This window comes from Thunnus thynnus, chromosome 23, assembly GCF_963924715.1.
Source record: "Thunnus thynnus chromosome 23, fThuThy2.1, whole genome shotgun sequence".
Lineage (NCBI taxonomy): Eukaryota > Metazoa > Chordata > Actinopteri > Scombriformes > Scombridae > Thunnus > Thunnus thynnus.
In genome coordinates this window covers 9,776,994-9,799,735 of record NC_089539.1, presented here as the reverse complement: position 1 = coordinate 9,799,735, position 22,742 = coordinate 9,776,994, and the positions used below count along the sequence as shown (strand labels likewise).

The 22,742-nt window shown below is 41.6% G+C and overlaps 1 protein-coding gene across 1 annotated transcript in view; it reads right to left on the bottom strand.

Annotated features, from left to right (window-relative positions):
- LOC137175871 (chemokine-like protein TAFA-5) overlaps positions 1 to 22,468 on the bottom strand; it is a 99,168-nt gene extending 76,700 nt beyond the window's left edge. Inside the window, exon 1 of the mRNA XM_067581785.1 lies at positions 21,793 to 22,468. Coding sequence (XP_067437886.1) covers positions 21,793 to 21,883 — 91 coding nt within the window. The 5' untranslated portion in view covers positions 21,884 to 22,468. The remainder of the gene's footprint in view (positions 1 to 21,792) is intronic.
- Between the last annotated feature and the right edge of the window lie 274 nt (positions 22,469 to 22,742).

The window sequence follows — 22,742 nt, the reverse complement described above, 5'->3', positions numbered from 1 at the left end:
GTAAAAATCTATAAGGTTAGGTTAGCATGTGAGGCTATCCCAAACACGTAAAGCAAGCAACCATGATGACAATGACCAGTTGCTAAACCACTCCCCTGAACAAATTTGTCCATTCATTACTAGCACATCCATACTGTAATATTTCTGTGGAAGTCGGTCCTGGCTGCTATCAGAATTTAGGGTAATATTAGTGGCTCTGTCCTACTCTCTAATGGATTTTGCGAAATTCACATTTCAGCAACCCCTGCCAGCGTTATCTGAGATAGCCTTAGCTACGTTTGCCAAACACATTGGTTAGTCCTCATTCTCAAAGCCTTTTCTCTTGTAACATTTAAAGTGAAATAATACTTTTTGAAAATACAAAGAAGTATGGAATCTGATCTTACATTTTTCCTTATACTTATACTGATAGGACTAACTAGCTGCAACACAAGAGCAATACTGTTTCTTTATTCACACGTTCTCTACATGGATCATCAACTCCCATGAGGATGGTGACTTTTGACCTGTGACATACAGTATAGCCTTGGTCTTTTAGCTTAATATCATGCATAGCCATCAAGTCCATATCCAAGATCCCTTTCACAAGATTCCCATTTTAAAACAAGTCAGCTGGGAACATTAAAAAGTCAGTGAAGACAACGTTTTCAACAAACGTATAGAGCTAACTTTAACTTGATAGGCTACCTAGCTACAGCTGATCAAATCTGCCAGCTACAGCCAGCAATACCGACGGTCAGCCGGCTTTTGTCTACCTCTGTTTGAAATCAAGGACCCATCATTTCAAAATGTAAAAATTTCATGTGGTAAATCAGCCACAGCTATCGTTGTAAACCACATATGTTCCATGCTAAAACAGAAAGTTTTATAGTTGTAGAGGCAATAACTAAAGGGGACGTGGTTTATCAAATACCAGACGCCTTCAGCTCTTTCATGTTGGAAAATAGTCATAGTACAGTATGAAAAAAGAATAAAAAAACCACAATGTTGTGCCTGATTAGCAGCTCACCCAATTACCCGTGCGCAACGTTAGGGTACCAATAAAAGCAAGGCAGACAGTGAGGACGCATGCAGCTGTCACTTCATCAGACTTCAAAGTTTGCAATTTGCGTTTCTGTGTGAGGATGTCGCTATGTCTGGGAGTAAGAGCAGGAGAAAAGGAGAAATGACGGACAGAAGGAGAAGGCAAGTCAGAGACAGAGGGGAAATATGTAACAGAAGAAAATGAGGGAGGGATCAGGCACGGCAGGTGAAAAAGAGTGAGGGAGAGAGAGAGAAAAAGACAAAAGAGAGATGGAAAACCAGTAAAAATAACTGTGAGGGTTGTGCCATGACCTAACTTATTCCTTCAGATTCCTCCTCTCCTCTCCTCTCCTCTCCCCTCCTCTCCTCTCCTCTCCTCTCCTCTCCTCTGAATCAAGAGCTTGATAGAGATGATTCTCTCTTCTGAACAAAAGACCTTCTCCTAATCATCGCAATAATGCTGTTGACAGCTGACTGACTGACAATGAGACAACTATGCAGAGTATGAAGCACACAGCTCATCTCATGTCGGACCATTGTTAAGGGTGGTTTTCATTCAAGTACACACACACTCACACACACCACGCTCCCTTAGAGCTGTGTGTTACTGACTCAGACAGTTTTTGGCTTGTTGGAAACTAAAATACCCATACTCAGGAATGCCATCTGATTGAAAGATGTAAAAGAGAGGAAGAAAGTCATTTGTTTCTCTGCTTTTTTTTCCCTATTTCAAATGTTCTACAGATGAATAATTTGGTCTGTATATTGCCTGCTGGGGGGAATGGGATGTGAGGGACGTTCGGCTGTCAGATGCAGGGACAAGCTGTCAGGCACTGTCATTTTGTCATAGTCACACAACAGTACCATGTCTTAATTTCAGAGGAGGAGCTGCAGTTTTGCTGGTACAATAACAGAATTAGACAATGTGGACTAGGGGTGAGAGTGACTGTCAAGTGATTTTGTTACTGAAAAGGCGCATTTAATCCTGGCAACAGCCTCTGGATCTCCTACCTGCCAAATGATTTTACACTTGAGATTCTCTTGGTATGAGCTACAGCTTAAAAAAAAAAGACAATAAAAAAACTGTCTGGTACGTGTTTCTAGGTTTTTCACTTGGCATAAAGTATAGTGGAATATAATATCTCAAAGTTTAAAGATAAATGTTTGTTTTTATTACAAATGCCAAATGGAGGTCACCTGAACAAGTTCTGCTTAAAAGTACTTATTCATTAAAAAAATAAATAACTACTGAGCTTATAACCTTTTGGGAACAATAAATTATTAGATTATTTTTACACCTTTTCATTACACATTGAGTTACAACCATGTACATTTCCAGGGCGCTGAGCAAAACTCGGAAGAGACTCAGCAGCCACATATTTCTTCATTCTCTGTTTAGGAGCGGCTGAGAATAGCTGGTCCTTCGTAAAGGTCAGTCCACCGTAAGTGAGCGTGGTCAGGTTAGGCTAACCCATTGTTGCTAACTTCGGGGCTAACCCCCTCCACTTTTCCAGCAACTGGGGAAACAACAGACAAGACTTGGTATTGAGACACACTGTAGCCTATACTGTACATTTACTGCCGGATTGACAACTTACCGCTAACCTTTTCCTCTGCGCCGCTCACATTCACATCACTTTTCTGACACTCGCTCTCTCCAATCTCTCTCCATTTCCAAATGAATAGATATTTGGTTTATTTTTGGCATTAAAAAAGATTTTTTGGCCTGTGGGGGTTCTCGTTGGGCCTGTACAATTATAGGGAAAACACTGGTACAATTACAATACTTCTTCCTTCTGGACGGTGGTTTATAGTCCCAAGATGTAGAACAAAGCGGTATAAAAATAGCTTTGTTCCAGCAGCCATCACTCAGATAAACAAGACGTAACAACATTGCACAGATGCTATAGAAGCAATGTTGTTTATTTCTTTTTACCTGCATTTTACTTTATTTATTCTAGCGGTTATTTATTTCAGCGGTTTTTATTGATTTTTTTTTTCTTTTTAAGCCCTGATTATTGGAGCCTTGAGCACTTTTATCATGTCTTTCTATTGTCTGTGTTGTTTGTAAAAATGTGTGTCAAACTGGATGCCTTGTCTACTGCAAACCAATTCTACCTATGGGTACAAATAAAGTAACCTGAGCCTGAACCTGATTTTAAAGATCCTCTCCAGACATGTTTTAAAACATTAAATACTCTGCTTTGAATAATAATTTATGTCTGACATAGTTTTTCCACAAAAAAGTTTAATTACTTAACTACTTAGAAGTTTAACTACTGGATGAAAGATGTCTCCATTCTCAGTGTTTGTGCACTGGAGGCTTCAGGTTACCACGTCACATTTTATAAGTAGGACACTGGACCATGATTGGCTTCCGAACTAGTTGTGATGTCACAAATCATTGTATGTACATGCCTTAAACTCAGATTTAAGACAAAAACATATAAACTTTCCCCCTTCAGCAGATGAATGTGAAAACAGCCCTCCAGTGTCAAACTCTGCAAACACATCAATCTGTACAGTGAACCTCAAACATCAAAGTCAAGAAACAATAAGAAAAACATATTTTTGAGTACAGGGGGACTTTAAGCTTATAATATGCCTGCATCACGTGAGAGGATGACTACTTATGACACAGTTTTTAATCTCTAACTTGCAGATCACAAAAAAAACCCCCCAACATTTTTGTGACCTTCTTTTGGACTAGTTATTGTAATGCTATAAATGTGGTATCAGTTGTCTGCAATAGTACACAAAGACTGCAATGTGGGAGTGAGGATGAATCTGCTACCCTTGATGCAGTTTCTTAAGCAGAAAACCTTGTGGACTTACAGTACAGCCTCTTGTAAGGGCTTCATTAGTAACTTATAGTAGTTGCCATGTATCCTATAGAATGTTTTACAGTAGTGTAATTACACTCAATGATCATAAACATGGTACTGTGTAATACATAATATTCTCTATGTTAGAGGCTGAAATAAAATGAAAGTGCAAGAAATGGAAAACTCACAGCATATTAAACATCATTCGGGAAGAAGCCATTAACAGAGGAATTCCCCCAAGGCCTTTTTTTGCAATATAATTGAGTTACTTAGCAGTTACCCCCATCTTATAATCCCAGCCATTTTGTTCAGCTAAGCTTGAATCATAAGGTTTGCTAAAAGACACTCATTTATCAATATCCAGGATGTACCTGTCCCTTTTTTTGTTACTGAGAGGAAGAGTTGAAATAAAAGGTTTGATATTAAAGTAAAGAAGATGAACAATGGGCAATGATTGCAGTTTTTGATGTCCAGATATGATCCAGTCTGAGTTCCTTGGCTGCCTTTGCAACACAGGGAGTGCCGACAAACTACACTGCTGTTCATTACTTCTAATGTTAAAGGCATCAGGATAAAGGTTAAAATGTGGAGTATTGCTTACAGTAAGGTTCTAAATGTCACTGCAGGTATCACATAGTGGTGGCAAATGTGTCAAGTGTGTTATCCGCTATGACTGCTATGAGTTAGTGGTTTACTCCTGCAAATATCCGGTAGCAAACACTCGTCCAACCAATGTTAAAATGACAGGATTCTGACAACCTCGCATCCCTCACCTCCTATTCACAACGTCTCAATCTGCTATCAGGTTATTCATTCGGAGAATGACTGAAGTGAATAAATGAAAGAAAGAAACACTTTTACCCTTTCTCAGTTTTTTTGAACAGATGACATCTCTGAGCTTGGTCTTTTCTTATTTGTCTAATTTCCACTGTCTATGACGAATCAGAGAAAAGGGTTTAAACCAGGGTCAATGGTCAAAGATATTATTTTAGGTTAATTATTATTGTTTTTGAAAAACACATGTGATAGTGAGGTGATAGCATTTGGTGCACATACATAAGAGTGGTAACAGAAAGTATCAAAAAGAGGTCAGACATGCAATGAAAAAAGTAGATTTGATTAAAATATTCTGCAGTTATAAAAACCCTGAAAGGTGTTAGAGGGCCACTTGATTTCAACTGATAAAATACATTAAGTTTATGGTGTTGTTTTGGTAGTAAAAAAAAAGTGGTAGTGATGCATCTGTAATTTGCATGGTAATATGTCATTTATTGTTGCCACCGTGATGTATGTGCACCAACTCTGCAAAATAAACCTATCAAAAGTTACTCTGCTCATTTTTCACCTTCAACTACCAGCCCTTGGACAATTTCTTGACAAAATAAAAAACAAAAAGACAAAACTCAAGTGTAAGCTACCTCGGTGAAGTCGCCTGCATAGTTGGAGGGAAACTTCTGCACCCATAATTCTCCTTGAGACATGCAAATACATCATCTCCTCCAAAACTCCCCACCCACTGCCACAAACAGCGAAAAACAAGCACATAAAAAGGCAAACTGTTTCTTATATTTCACTGTTCTGGCGGGGGAAGCTGTTTGGCCAGACATTTGCTCATGAATATTTAGATGGTGGTGTTATGAATATGCATTAGTACACTGGAGCGGCGGTATCAGCACAGATTTATGAGCTAGTGTAGGAGATAATGATAAAGGAGGAGATAACCTGGCTACTGGTATGATGAACAGAATGCACACAGCACAACAGAAGGGAACACACGCATGTAAGGACACACACAAACCCAGATTCCATTAATATTAAATCCATGATCTGCTTTTGAACATTGTAAAACTGAAAACAAATCTACAGGAAGACTGTAGAGCAAAGTGAAATTTGAACAAAAGCAAACCAAATAGAACTGAACTGTCAGAGGGAAATAATTTGGGAAATAATATGAAATGGCATTTCTATCATTTTCAGGGTGTGACTGTGTGGTTTGTTTCTCCTCTGCCCCCGGCTACACTGAGAAGGAGAGTCGCAATCTTTTTTATCTGTGCAATGCAGTACCTGTATGTGTGTGTGTGTCATTGGTGCATGTGTGGTACCTCTTAAAGTGTGTCAACAGTGATAACACACCTACTGCCCACCCCATGGTTGCAGAGATATCGCAATCTGGTGCCTCAGGTGCAGGAAAGCCGGGAAGGAGACGAGACGCATACAGAAAAAAAAAAAAAAAAAATACTGAAATAGTTTGGAATATTCCCTGCAGGAAGGAGGTGCAGATTGGCACAGACACCATGCAGAAACCTGCAGGAAACAATTTCATTTTAAAGAGAAGGTTTTGTTGTGTACAGTTATAATTTTCTGGGTGGCCAAAGTGCTTTAGTTCCAAATATATTCAATGCATTACAACTGAGCAAGGTGGGTCACTTCAAAATAAACAAAATGCTAATTTTCCGATGTAGTTATTCAGCATGAGAATTCTTTTTTTGACAGATATGCGGTTACCTTAATATTAACCTCCAGTATGCTAAATATCAAGGTTATGAATTTAAATAAACTCCATAGGGCCCCAATAAAAATCACTACAAAATATGTGACAGAGCTAATTAAACTCCTACCATTGCTGGGTAGAGAAAAAAAAACTTCATTTCTCATGCATGTGAGTCACTGTGAAATTATTTTACTTAGCTTATGCAACCTTGTTAGAGGCAGCTGATGTGACCCCCTTGCAAAAAAAAATGTCAAAGGGATCAAAATTGACTTTCAAAAAACCTCAATCTTTTTTAAAGACTGCTGATCAAAATAGCAGCAATGCAAAAATAACTTCTGCTAGTAAGAAATAAGACCTTACATTTAATTTTTAATATTTTTAATGAAAGAGAATCCTGTCTATAAAGTAGAATTATGACAGCTTTAAGTTTGTGTCATAAATATTTTACAACCAATTAACTATCGTGCCAGTTTCTACTGCTACAGATATGTAGATTGTGAAACTCCATAGGGCTTTATAAAAAAAAAAGTTGAGTGTGATGGTGAAATCATTACTCTAAACTGCTCAACTTCATCCTGCATATCTACATGAAGTCACTGTGTAAACCTGCTTACCACAGGAAAAATGCACCATTTCATTCAACAAAACACCAAATATTAATATGCAGTCAAATACATGGGAGGAGGACAATAACTTCCAAAGCAGCTGAGAACTACATTATGTACCTCTACACAAGGCGTTCCACAATAACTGGATGAGCAGGAGCTGATGGTGCCGCACAGCTAAGTCTTTGTGCCAGTCACAAAGGTAGCGCCTAGCAATTGACTCCTGCAAAAAGAAACTACTGCTGCTGCCATTCAGAGAGAGGAAAGCAAAAGAGGAGAGAGAAATACAGGAAGGGAAAGAAAAAATGTATTGTATATCACAGCAAGTGGTGACACAAGGTTAGTGCTTTGGCACTGCCTTCACTGTAGTTCTTCTCTGAGGACTTGAGAATGTCTGTGTGAATTTTTTTAAGAGTTCATCACAACCTGAGTTCTCACCCCGCACCCTGTTTTTGGTAATACAGAGGAAACAGCACTGCTTACTATAACGGCAGCAGTTAGCATAACAAAAGAGAAGGAAATAAGGAGGCAGGGGAAAGAAGGAGAGATGGGAGCATGTCAAGTATGTACGGAGGAAGTTCTCCGTTTATGAATATGTGTGTGTGCGTGTGCATTGAAGTGTGTCTATGCGTGTCGGCATGTGGGCACACATGTGTGTGCATTAGTAATAAAGCCAGAGGCTAGAGCTGGAGCACAGACAGTCAATGTGCTTTAATGGAGACTATGTGCTCACTGCGGCGCGGCATAAATGATAAATTATTCATCAGCTTCAACACCAGAGCTATCATCAGGCCTCCGTTATTATTACCGGCCGATGGTCAGACGTCACTTTAAGATGCAAAGAAAACAGCTTTAACTTCACAGAAAATGGTCAAGCACACTAAGGGGCAGGGGGGAACGCTTGTTATGATGCCTGAGAGAATGAAAAGTTGTAGACAGAAGGTTTCAGTCGTTTACTGCTCCCAAAACTCTCACATACTCCTCCTTTTATCCCTCTCTTCTCACTCATTTGCACCGTATTCCTCACCCTCCCTGTCTACCCCCGTTTATTGTCATATTATATGGTCAGCCGAGTCTACCCTGTGTCCCTCTGTCCTTGCATTCATCTCATGTCTGTCCCTCTCTCTGTGTGTCCCTCACTGCCCCCGCCGTTGCTCTTCCTTGCTCCCACAACCCCCTGTTTCTGTCTCTAGTGGAGGAGGTGCCAGGGCAGTGTAATTGGTATTCAGGCTCTGTCAGAGCCAATGCAGAGCCCTGTTAGCGGAATAAGAGAGGAAACATCCTTATCTGGATTTCCACGGTAACCAGAGGGTGGGTGGGTGGGGGACTCAGCTACGCTTGCTGCACTTATTATTTTTTATTTTTCTTTCATTTTTTTTCTCTTGTTTTCCATCTTGTTTTCTCTCATCGTCCTCCCCCTGCTGTCTGTGCTAATTATTGACTTGCTGTGTGTTCCAGGCTCCCGGTGCGCACACACATATACACACAATAGGAATGCACACATTGACTGGAGCCTATAATGACGCACAATTGCATATAGGCAAGTGCACACGAATACACAGAGACGCGTGGAAGAACACCTGCCTGCACATGCGCATGCATGCACTTGCACAGACATTACACAACCTTATACACAGACCCCTGAGGGGACTTTCACAGGCACTGCTTCCCCACATCTGCATCTACCACACTTATTACACACGGACTCTCACACACACATATATTCTCTCCACTCCCTCACTGTGTCCTCTCCACTACAAGACACATGTACTTGTGCAGCGCCATTATAGGGCTATTTTGAGGATGTTGAGTAAATGTAACCAGCTCTTGACTTGAACTGCTGCATCCTTACGCACTGCAAAATGTGACAGTGGCTTGAATGAGAATTAATTAAGGCAACTTTTTATGTATTGGCTTTTAAAACAGAGCAAGTAATGGCACAGGAGAAGACTTAATCAGTGATCAGGAGAGCAAAAAACAGATAAAGATCATAAAACAACAAAACTGTCAAAATACTGTTATATATAGTTCAAAACAAATCAATTTTACCAGGTCAAATACTTAATCTTAACTTTATTTGCAACATAGTGTGACTTTTCTCGTATTAGGTTTTGAAATAATGAGGCAGAGACTGATGAAAATGCAGACAGGCAGCAGGAGCAATGCCTCATTAACATATTTCACCTTTGACCTGAGTGGAACAGGTCATTTTTCCTCCCGCATTAGGAGTTCAGGACATTGGAAAAGTCCAGGTAACAATGAATTCACAAACAATGGATGTATTACTCAAAAAAGATCAATACAAGATACAATTAAAGAAAATGAAACTGTATACAAATTGCTAGTAAGAGAGAAAATCACTGACCACTGACTGGGTATGGTATGATAATAAAGTTATGTGCTTTAGGATTAGATATTGTTTGATTTTTAAGTTTTGACTGAGGATATTGGTAAGAGACCCTCTATTATAATGATGTCTGAGGGGTTGTAATTTTTAGAAATTAAGCATGAGCACCAGTGGTACTCTGAAGTAAGGCTTTGCATAAATAAAAAAACAAAATTCTCTCCACTTTCACATTTTTAATTATGAAACACTGGGAATATTTTCTATTTTTAGAAATATATTCCAGCTACAAAACTCAAATCACTTATTCACAAATTTTGGAGGGACAGTGTTTGACTCTCTTGGTTGGCAGTAATATTGACATTAAGCACATTAAAGGTGCAGTGTATAGGATTTAGTGGCATCTAGCAATGAGGTTGCAGATTGCAACCAACTGAATACCCCTGACCTTCCAAACGTGTAGGAGAACCTACAGCAGCTGCAAAAAGTCCTCTCTAAAGCCAGTGTTTGATTTGTCTGTTCTGGGCTACTGTAGAAACATGGCGGTGCAACATGGCCTCCGTGGAAGAGGACCCACATCCCTATGTAGATATAAAGGGCTCATTGTAAGGTTACGAAAATTCTTAGTTTCAGGTGCACTACACTAATGAAAACATACTTATGAATATCATAACCCATTTCTGCCAAGACTGTTCCACTAAATTCTACACACTGGACCTTTAACTTAAACCAAACTTTTGACCTCTGCCATGTCATTCTCAAAATACTGACAGTGATAAGCATCTTAAGATCTGATTAACTCTTTGCACACACAATATATTAGGGTCTTTTTCTGAAAGCTAATGACAGAAATCTGACTAATCTTGGTCCTCATTTCACAGATGAACTGGATAATCTTAAGAGAGTTGAAATCCTACAAGGATAGAAACTACACAGAATTTGGATGATTTCCTCCCTCTCTCTCTCTCTTTCTGTCTGTCTCTCTCTCTCTCTCTCAGCGCTGGTGCCAGTTACTAGCACAACCAATCCCTGTCTGCCGTTACCTGAGTTGCCATGGTAACCCTCCCCCAAAAAGAATTTATTTCAGGAAGCAACCCATCGGCAACAACCTGTGACTCTCTCTCCGTCTGTCTCATTCTCTCTCCTCTTCCTCCGTCATCATCCTACTCTTTTTCTTCTCGTTCATGCACTTTAACTCCTCTCCTCTCAGTGTATAAATATAGAGAGTATCCTTCCTTCTTTCCCTCGTCTTCCTCATCTCTCTACATTCTATCCGTCTGTTCGTTTCCGCCTCATTTGCTGTCACAGTCTGTCCATATTCAGCCACTGGGTTAGTTCATTTGTAGCTACAACCAGAGGAAATGGTGCATCAGGCTCCTTCACTAGGCTGTTATCTGTACTCATGGTTGGAGCTGTGTGTGCGTTTTGTGTATGTGTGCGCAGAAGAGAGTGCGAATCTATGAGAATGTTTCAGCCTGTGTCTGTGGACATGTGTGTATTTATGTGCATCAGAAATTGTAATTGTGTGCGTGTGTGTGTGCGCACAGGAGCCCGCATGTGTAACTGTTTGTGCCAATTATTTCATTACCGGCTGACAGATTTCTCTTTCCACTATTACTGCTCCCCTAGCCACAGGCACCGGCAGAAACCCCAGCAGTCACACACACACACACACACACACACACACACACACACACACACACAACCAGTTCAAGTCCATCAATTAAGGAGGCAATTTGCTCAAGTGGTTCCACCTGGGCCAAAAGGCAGGTGGGTGGCTATGCTCTGTTTACCTATCAGACACTATTAGGGCTGAGATGTCACTGGTTTTTACTTCTGCCCTTCCTCCATGATGTCAGTTCTGCCTTTTTGTATGCCTACATGTCAGATAGGTTGTGTATTAAGTGTGTGTTTGTGTATGTGTGCGCAAGATTATGTCAAGTCTTCAGATGATAACTGGAATGTACTGTATCTGTCAGTGTGTGGCAACCAAATGACAGATGATGCTAACAGTTTGTGGATATGGTGTGTGTGTGTGTGTGTGTGTGTGTGTGTGTGTGAGTGTGTGTGCATGTGTGCATGTTATGTGTCAGGTTATCAAGCCGCTGCCATGTAGGAGAAGTAGCAGATGCCTTTTCTGTTCACACACATCTCCATCTTTGACAAGATTGTTTCAGTGATCCCTCAATGTGTGTATTTTGTGTGTGTGTGTGTGTGTTTGTGTGTGTATGCTTCAGTGTGGACTGTTTGCATGTGTGTGGCCTCTGCAGCAATAGTTCATCCTCTCTGGAGTCCCATAAGAACCTGCCACACTCTGTGTGTGCGACTGTGTGTGTGTGTGTGTGTGTGTGTGTGTTTGGGCAAATGACCCTTTGTGGCTGTACATGCATATGTATACATGGCTGCCTCTGTGCCTGTGTGTGCACATCTACGCTTGCTTGCAGCATTTATTCACTATCTTGAAGAAGAGTGTGTGTTTGGAATGTATGATGAAACTTCACACACGCACACACCACGCCACACACTCACACAGTCTGTTTGATAAATTAGACTTGGAGCTACAGGAATTTGCTTTGCAATGTACTGAAGCAAACATGAGATAGTGCATACAGTCTGTCAAGCTCCGGTGTATATTTGCAGGACTGTGCGCGCGTGTGTATGCATATGTCTGCATTTGTATTTGTCACTGCACCTCTGCATGTTAACGATGTGCACAGACGTTTGTGGCCACAACGTCTATCTGCGATCTGGCAACGAACCTCTGCAGAAGGAGCAAGGCTGTGTGTTTACATGCCAACTTCACTGTGCAGATGTGCACTCTGGCACAGCAGAACACATGCAGGAAGTGAATCGCACCAACAGGACCTACGTGTCAATGTTTCCTCTCCCCGCCGTTTGATTTAAGTAAGGGCATTCTGTTTCCTGCATCCCACAAGCCCTATTTCCTTTCAACTCATTGGATGTGGTATTATCCTTGGGCTTATGTGGCAGCGCACAAGGTATAATTTATTGTCTGTTCAGCAAGGCAAATGTGCAAGCCTGGCATATTTCATTTGCTGAATACATATGATTATTAAAATATGATTTTTTTCCGTCTTTTTTTTTTGTTTCACACTGTGCGGTGAAACACTATCAAGGGTACGTCTGATTCATGCCCTTACTGTGAATTTCTTGGTGATAATAACCTCTGAAAAATGTAATACTGGAGGACGTGAACACACACCGTAGGGGAAAAGGAGGCTAGCTAAGTCAATGTTATGAAAGAGGAAAGATGTGTGGCAGAGTCAGATCACATCAATGCACATCAATACATACCAAATAGAAAAAAGTACATTACTTCTCAGATGATGAAACACTAGATTTCAAAAAGCAGTGACCCACCTGCCCCCTTATACATACTTCTATTTGAGCTCAAACAGACACCTTGCAAACCCCGGCTGGTTTAGCACCCATAGCCATGAATATACAACATAACTTGTGAATTACTGTGTACACAGTGTATATACTCCATGTATTACTTTTAAGTGAAGAATGTGGCTTTAAATATTCCCTAGTAGCAGTACTGTAAAGAAACAACATGCCACAGAAGAAAGCTTTCTGTATTCATGAGTTTGGTTTTAACAGTCCCTGCAGGTACAATAATGAAGTTCCTCTCCCCCATGTGGAATGGACCGTAATGATTATGATGAAGCAGAATCGCCGGCTGTTTTGCTTTTCTTTTTTTTTTCTTTCCCTCCCTGCTGTTGTATCGACAGAGCTGTAAACATGAGCATAAAACTATATGCAGCAACGATGTTACAGTCAAAAAAAAGGGGCTAAATACAGGAGAACTCCAGCTCTTTGTGCAACAGATGCACAAATCTCATCCAACAAATACCACTAAAAGGCAATGTCGAAGACTTAAAAAAATCAGCATTTTCTGTTTTTCTCAACAGGGACGAATTCAAAATATTTGCCTGCTTTAACCATCTTAAAACCTTAATATTTTACAATGATTTATTCTTAGTCTGTGTAGTACAAAACACAATCAATTTGGGCATGATAGCAGGTACCAGCTCTGTGTTTTGAATTTAATGGATCACAGATTCTGCTGTTAATAAATACTCCACAACTTCATAAGACAAGAGGTTCCAATGAGTAAACAAGACAAAACATGCAATCGTTTGAATAATGTTATTCAAGCAACCTGTTGGATCACATTTTGACACCGTAATGCTCGCCAGCTTCCTCAATTATGCCAACGATGATCACCAGAAGTGCGGCAAACGTGTTGAGTTATCTCGCTTTGTTGCATGACTAACATCCATGTCAGCACCTTTCCCTCCGCATGGTATAATGACATTAGAAGATAAATGAGCGACAACGCTTGTTATGACCCATAATGTTATGGCTTGTCCTTTACAGTGGGCTAAACCCATTTTCTCTTACTGTGTTAGATCGAAAATAGGAATTGGAACCCCACAAGCAATCTATTCAAGGGTGCAACAAGCTAAGGGGATGTGACGTGCCAATGTTTTTTAGTGATTTTCATTATGTGGCATTCTATTCTAATTCATTTTCAATTGGAGCATAAGAGCTGCCACCGTAAGCAGCACAAAAGGCAGGAACGAACGAAGGAGGATCTTGTTTAGCTGCAAGACATCCCGAGAAAGAAAATAATGATCTTTATGAAATTGCTTTAGACACAATCTGACAGCCGAGACAAAGCAAGTGGCTGGCCTTGTTTGAATCGATAAAGCCTCCATTAGTTTTCTAAAGAGTAACATGCAATTTGTTTCGGTGGAGCAGCATAGCATCGGTAATATTCGGCCTCTTTGACACGAAAAGCTAATGCACTATCGCCAAGCTAATGTCAGATTAAACCTACTTTTCTGTCAGATGAAAATGGAAAAAAAAACATTTCGAACGCATTGGATCCATAAAGCATGACCAAGCCTGTTATCACAGACACCACATTTGTGTCACAATGGCCTCTGGGGCCAAGCTTTTGTGAAGAGAGAAAAACGTTGTTTCTCAGTCCATTCAAATGACTGTGATCTCACTCACAAAGAAGATCAAACTTCTTAAGTAGCTATTGATCAGCTAGATGAACAGAGACACAGCGATTGATTGAACAGAGGAATGACCTCATCTCTACCTTTGACACAGCGGGACAGCACAAATTGAAACCGCAGAAGGGTAAGCACACTTCTCACCCATCATTTCCTCAAGAATGTGTGGATGTATCACACTCAAGCACCCTGGTGGTCACTGAATCAATAGTCTGGAGAGTTAGTTTATGAATAAAGGGACAGAGGGTCCAGCTCAGTTCACTTAAATCAGCACTCTTTAAGCTTGTATATCTTGATAAATACTATAAGCTTGAGTTGGATCATCTGAGGGGAGGAACCATCCTCTCTGTGAGAGATGGCTGTGATGGACATGTTGCCAGTGTTGCAAGAATAGACTCAGAGGAATCCGCCCTTCCTTAGAGGAAAATGCTGATCTGAGAGAATCTTTCTCCCACCAGCTGACAAGCTGGTAGACAAATGGCCCTGCTAGTCTCTAACCTCTCAAACTACTGGCCCTCCTTCTCCTTGTCTTACTCAGTATGTCTGCCAAACACTGCTCCTCCTCTATCCCGTCCTGTATGTGTGTGTACATGCACTCACATGACTAATTTATACAGCTGAGCTCTATCAGATTGCAGTGACCAGAATGCACTTCCTGGCTACTGCACGAGGTTTTAATTAAAGATACAGCAGCTGTTATTAAAATCACTCAATCCTTTATGTTTTTCCCCACATCTTAGCTGAACAACCAGGACGAGCACAGAAACCAATCTAGCAATCTGTGCTAGCTTGCTGATCTGTGCCACAATCTATTGCATGTGTTACACATTTTATCACCAGCATCTGAGGATGTAAGATGTAGCATTGCATGTCCTTGCTGATTCAAGGTTTTACAGACAGAGTAGCTAAATTCTGTGTCTTCAAGCTTGGATTGGTAGGGCCTCTGGGAATTTTAGACCGCACTTCATGGTTGGAAGGGCAGGAATGAAGTGTGTTAGGTCAATGTCTTTCTAACATCACTATTTCCAAAGGCCAATGAGTCTCTCCAGTAAAACTGGAACCCAGTGAGGATCCTCACAGCCAGCTTTTCATTAGAGCCTAACTCCAACCACTGCCTTTTTATTGTCCCACAGCACTGCCAAAACGCAATCAATAGGACTTTAGGAAAACAGGGTGCAATAGTGCACACTTTTTACTGTCCCACAATCGATAGGAACTGTGAAAAACAGTGCCATGAGTAAATATTGGCGATTTAACACACACAAACACACACACACACACACACACAGATAGAAAATGCCCCCAGACACAGGACACAAGGGGGTCGTTTGGAGTGGGTTCAGATTACCTTGAAAAACCACCACAGGTTTCTGCTGCAACTGTGATTGATTCATCGAACTGAATTAATTAACAAACCTTTTAAGTAATGAATCAATTAAGCAATTGATTAATGTGCATTACCCTTATGGATTACAGCTGATACTGACCATTAAAGATAAATTGTGCTCAATTTAAATCGGTTTACAGCAGATTACACACAGAGGAATGCTCTGCTTACCTATGTATACCATTGCTGTGAGGGATTTGAAATCATTAAGGATTTGCCAAGTAGAACATGGTGATTGTGGCATCTACATTGCTTCAGTATGCTAAAGGAGTATTACTGCGGCATTAAATACACGCATATTATCTTTATGTCACTTGAGCCTAAAGCCGTGCTTCAGGACTAAGTTCTCTAAAATCCCTTCTTTCTTCAGATTAATAATAGATGCATAAAAAGGAAGAAATACTTAATGACTACACCTCTGCTGCTGTATCTCTAAGTCATATTGAAGTCTCATACTGCAGTTCGTTCCGGCCTTGGTTGTAATTAAACACATCTACATCTTTTAGATGCAGGTGATGGTTGGCAAACAATGACACCTTTTAAAAGACTGCGCCTGAAGTGCATTCAGCATTCTGCTTCTTTAGCACAAACTGAATTAATATTCTGATGGAAAAATGAAACATTCACAGATGGCACAATGAGTGGAGTAATTGGACTGAAATCTCTGCAATAAGAATAAAAATAGGAAAACAAGATAGTATGGCATAAAGAGGAAACACTAACAACTGTCAATATAAACAGTTGTTTAGCAGTCCTGCAGTATCTTACATAACCATCCATTGCTTGACAAATCTGGTGCATAAAGCCAATGATCCTATGAATTTGCAGTTGTAGAACTGGCCCCATTCCTGCTGAAGAGCCTGAAGAATTTGTATGGCCATTGGCAGGCAATGGGGTCGCATCTTGAAGGTTGCAAGCGAGGGTATTCTGCATTCGAAGCATTGTAGAGAGCACAGGCAACAAAGCCTGGCCTTTTTCTTGCAGTGACCTGAGCTTTGAGTTGAGGGCTTTTTAAAGGTGACCTGATTAGGCATTGTTCCACAAGGACCTCTTAAAATAAAAGCACCTATTAACTTATTGTGTGACAGGCAAGCTGCAAAGTCACAAGCTGAACAACCTTTGATTACAGACTTTTCTTTTGATTAAATGTTGGTTTCCTTTTTTCCATCAGCTTTTTTCAAGGAAAAACAGTGTAAGCTAGACAACAAATACTGGAAGACAGAAGCTATTTAAGAGAAGACAGAGATGGCAGTACAATGCAAGCCTACGTACAAATTAGGGGAAGAAACCATCAAAGGACTGGTCAGCATAGACAAGACCTTACTCCTTGGCAAGCTGAAACTGTGGTGCCTGTGGTACTGACTGCTTCCACGTCTGATGTGGCCTCTGACAGTCTACAAGATTCCCATCACCGAAGTCAAGAAGCTGGAGAGAACAATCAGCTCCTACATAAAGAAGTGGCTTAGACTTCCGCATTGCCTCAGCAGTATCAGCTTGTATGGGAATGGTGCACTGGAACTGCCTGTCTCTAGCCTCACTGAAGAATACAAGTGCACCAAAGTGAGTCTCAAGATGTTGGGATACGAGCAAATGCTCCCAGGCTGACCCCATTTGAGACTGTAGAGCAACAAAAATTTGCTCTCAGGCACAGAGACATTGTAGGTCAGGTTCAGCATGGGAGAGGTGGTTCTGGTCTCATGACAAGTTGTCCCAATGCCTTACCCATCCTTACAATCTTTCTAAAGGCCACTGTACCTGGAGACACAATCAGGTTCTCTGGCAACTGGCAAGTATCCTGGAGCAAAGGAGAACTTATGCCTGTGTCATTTCTCCCCAAACAACTGGCTTCTCTAATACCACCGCCTTCGTACCAGCAAGACAACTCCCAAAGCTTCCAACCACAAGGAGGGAATCAAGCCTACTGGACACAGCCTGTGACAGGAAAATGCAGGTGGATCTAGACCAGAAGCTTATTTTTCTGCCAGAGATCATGACAACAAATCTCAGGCTGTACCTTGTCTTGTGGTCTACCTCCCTATGCATTGTGGCATTACTGTGGTCATTGTCAGAGGCTGCCGAGTGTAGCAGCCATTGGGTTTGGCTGAAGAGAAAGGACCCGATCTGGGCTTCAAGGTGACCATAAATCTATAGGAAGGGGTAAAAGCAGTGGGGGGCACACCTGGGATGCCAGATGTCACTATTGAGCCCTCTGGAGGTGTTGTGGGCTTATCATTGAAACACAAGAGAAGGAGGGTGCCTGCCTGATGACCACAATGAAGTGATTACCCCCACCGCCACTCAAGAAATCAAGGGAGTGCTGATTATTGTAAGGTATGGTTACAAATCCTTTGAGCTCAACTACTTGACATACTGTAATTAACTAATGACTTTAGACATGACAGGGCTTCCCTTTCTCTACAACCCACATACGTGCATGACACAAAGCATTTGCCACTGCTTGACCCAAATCTGCCTGAGGCTCAAAGCAGAGCTGTCATGCCACAGAATGCCTAATCCATATCTTTTTAAGGAGGATCCCCAGGGCTGGGCTTCTGTCTGTGGTAAATGAAGAATGATTTTGGTTGCCTGATGTCAGGTGCTGTGTATGAATGCACGTATGTCTGTCACTTTGGCCCATTATGGCTCACCCTGTGGTTTCACCTGAGAATCAATAACTACAGTCATCAGGCAGACCGGTGGCCTCTTGGGGGTTTAGGGGGAGGGCAGAGGACGCTGAGAGGCCACTGGGGTGTGCAGACACATTGCTTTATGAATTAATAAAAAGAAAATTTCAACTTCTCATTACCAATATGCCTCTCTTTGAAGTATGAAACTGCGACGGTGTCTACTGGCAAAATGAGTACAGTTAAAAAGGAGTTTAGTAGAGAGATTCACTGGTGAGTCTCTTCATAATGCCACATGGGTAAAAGAGCTGGCTTGTTTGAAATCTACTTGAAATTAAATTGTGTTTTCTGTCTTTTCAAGCCTATTTTCTCAGATACCTATGAAAGTATTCATCCCAAAACACAAATCTGTTTTGTCAAACAAAGTTGCCTACTAATGCTCACTGGTAATAACCCAGATCATTCTATGTTAAATCAAAGAGGACTGCATTTGCTGTTGCACTTTAGTCATGGCACCAAGAACATTAAGAAGCAAAAGCACATCAGTCATTCAAGATTATTCCGTTTATCTTCTTTACAGCTGAGAGCCCTCAGATTTCTTCATGATTTACACTGATGCACTTGAGAAGATATTTTTCCACAAATAATGATCTTCACCAAGAGGGAATAGGTCTGCTATTTTGACTATTTAACTATAAACCTCTGGAATCTCCATGATGCTAATTTTCACATAATTCCACAATTATATTATTGTATTACAAGAGAACTATAGTCCTTTTAGATTTTAAAGAAGCCCCAGGCTGATCATGCAAAAATAATGTTTTAGAAGTAAGTAACATATGGTTATCTCTGCTTTGGAATGAAACTCTTCAGCATTTTACCCTATCCTGAGCCATGAATTCACCAGAGAATTCCTCTACCAAGAACTATTCCATGAACCTGTCAGACTCTCTATTGCCATGTGACAAATATCTCGGCCAATGAAGAGCAAAATGGGATTTGCTCCATTGCTTGAATTATTGAAGTGGACAGTGTGAGAAATTTATGGTGCAAAATTCATCCACATTCCCTATGCATAATGTTTTAATATGTTTCCATCCCCAATCCACCCCTCTCTGCATCCTCATTTCTCAGTGCACGAGATCCCATGTCACATTATGCAAGAGAGCTGATGCAATGAGGTGTACAACTCCCAAAAATACACTCGCTGGCATGTTCGGGTATATCTAACGGCTGGAAGAGGGGTGACATTTTGTTTCCTCGTGAGCATTCCCATTGCGAAAATCACCTTCTTGGATGTCTAGCTAGCTAGCACTCCCACCTTCACCACTATGATAATAACTCAGGATATGTGCTGTCGACAGGCTACCTTCAGATAACTCACCACCTGCGTGCACATCTGCACCACCAGCAGTAGCTCACCCACATATATGTAAACACAGATACAGACGATAAATCTGTGACCTGATGAAGAAGAGAGTAAAAATACATTTTTCTTGTTTGTCCTCTTCCTTTTCTTCTGTATATGTATTTTACATGGAGTGTTGCACAGCCCTGATGTTCTTAATGCTTATGAACCAATATGTGAGAAAAGATTAAAAGGGGTCTGTTCTTTTTTAGGCCCCTTGTGCATGCCTTTCATTATCCTCATCCCCACAAGACTCTCACTAATGCAGTCCTTTGAATTCATTTTATCAGTTCGTGTTATTAGCCCTTACAGCTGTATTTGACCTTGGCCATTCTTGTAGCCTAAAGTGAGCATATTCTCAGCCCTCCTTTGTGTGCCTCTTTCTCACTCTCTCTTGCAAGTAGATTGCAAGTGGGACCTTATAAACCATAATGAACTTAAATTGCATCTTCTTGCCACAGAGCAAGCAGCAGCATTCCCCCAAAGTTAAAAGCTATTTGGTGTCAAGTTTGAAAGCAGGCAAGAAAATGCAGGCTTAGGGGAAAAACACCTCGGTGTAAAAGCACAACATGATACAGACAAACAACTCTGCAGTGAAGGTCAAAAATATTGCCTTGCCAGTCAACAAGCTCAACAATGCTGATGGCCTGAATCTAATGAGAGTCCCTCGCATTAACACAGCCGTGAGCAGCACTTTTTTCTGTACTGTTAGGTGGCCACACAATCCTCTTTTTGACCTCTGTAGAAAAGGCTAGCATGCCACAGTAAATTAAAACTCTAAAAGAAGGCTTCGGGACATGTGCCAGTACAAAATCCTGAACACCCTTTGTCTCCAACTTTGGCTGACAGATACGTATTTTTTCTTCTTTCCCTCTCAGTATGGCTGGACATTCTCCTACCCTACAGTAGTCATGGACTCACCACGGTGAGGAGAGATTGTTTGCCACTGCTTGACCTGAATATTTGCCCAGGGCCGGAGGCGGGGACGGGATGGCAGGCCATTCCAAGCCATGCTTCTTGAAAACCAGCACAAAGAAAACCCATGACCATTCCTAAGTGCCAAACAGACTCTGCTTGCCCCGGGGTATACATGTATAAAGAGAATATTAAGTGCTGTTTCTTGTGCCAGGTTCATAGAGTACAGTAATTCTTTGGGTTACACTATTTGACTTTCATAAGGAGTTTGAGCAGTAAGTGTACTCAACCTCTGCGTGAAGATCTCCCTGTAGACAGGTATGATTTGTATTTATTATGCTACATTGTAGGTGGAATTAATGGCTTGTTACGGGGGATAAGCTGCCACACTGAAACATCAGTTACGTTCTGATGGATTTCTGCTGATTGCCAAAGTCATTAAATCACATGCCATTCACTCAGCCAAATGTCAGCGAATGAAACTCAATTAATTACCCCCCAAAAGCTGAACCACTTGCCACAATGCAGCCATGCCCGCAGGCTATGCCATCCATACAGCATGAATATGATGACAGACATACTCTGGGCAGTGTATTGAAGCACTGAGCCTCGCTGGGGGGAGTGTGAATGATGATCGGGTTTGAAATTTACCCCGGCTTGAACATAAAAGGGGCAGAATACACAATAGAAGATAATAGGACGACATTAGAGCCGCTTGACCTCAATGTTACCCTAAAGCTAGACTCTAGTGCCATCTATTGAAAACGTTTACACCAAATGAGTACTCTGCACAAACACTGAACTGATGTTTTAATGCTACTTTTCTTTCTGAAAAGAAAATATCTTCAATTAAGCACAATCGCAGGTGAGGAAGATCACAGCTGAGATGCTGAGGTTCATTCAAATTGATTCTGCTTTAGTGTTGTTCAGATTGTATTTTCATTTTAGCTGTACTAAAAGAAAAAAGTCGATTTTTGACTGCAGTTGCGCCGAGGCGACGGATACATTCCGCATTGTAATCACTGTTGCGGAAAACTTCATATAAACTACATGGAAGGTGGTGGCGCGTGCAAACATCATAAAAGTGACATGTAAATCAGTGGCGGTCTGAGTGATTACCTTCTTTGAGCAGGCGGGAGTGAATGAGGAGGATAAGAAAGCAGCAGATCGCTGCTCCGGTCAGTGCCCACGCAACTCTGAGCAGCTGCATCCTGGCGCAGGAAGGTTTCTGGCGGACCGAGACAGCCGTGCAGCGGGAGAGAGACACTCCACCTCAGCTCACAGACACGCACTGACTCATATTCTGTTGGTCACGTAATTCAGCATTCATTCCCTTCATGCAAAATCCCCACTTGATAGTCCGACTGAGGTGTGATCAAGAGGTGGATTCCGTAAAACAACAAAAAAATATATATGCGCGCTTGCTTCGCCGCCGGTGCGTCAGAGTGGCTCCAAACACTGGGGCGATTAATCCCCAATCACCGTCTGAAGGGCTGTCATCTTTCCTCACACCACTTCTCCTTCTTCTCCTCACTTCTTTTTCTTCAAGAGTCTCTAGTCGGCTTCACCGGAGTCTCGCTCACGACAGGTTCGGCGGAGCGGGGTGCGCCCCTCGGTGTGTCTCCGTCTTCGAGTGCGCACGGCGGTCCACGGCGTTGCGGCGCGCAGATGATGATCACCGCTCTCCGCTGCATGTTACGCACATCTCTCCCACTGCTGGAGAGGCAGAGGCAAACACTGCCAGCCAAGTCGCCTTGCAGACCCTCTCTCTCGTTTTCCCTCCCTCTCACTGCCGCTCTCTCTCTGTTTCTCTCTCTCTCTCTCTCTCTCTCTCTCAGTTCCTCACTACACTGCTCCGTCGTTCCGTCACTTTCCCTCTCTCTCTTACTGCCGTGCTTTCCCTCTCTCTACCTCTCCCCTACTCTCACCCCCCTTCTTCATTCAGTCCAATGCAACTCTTGCCATTTACGCACGAGAGCTGCCAGTTTCATAAAGTATGCATGGTCTGGATAATCTTCATGTGCGCGTCAGTGACTCTTGAAAACATTTTTTTATATAACCAGAGGCAG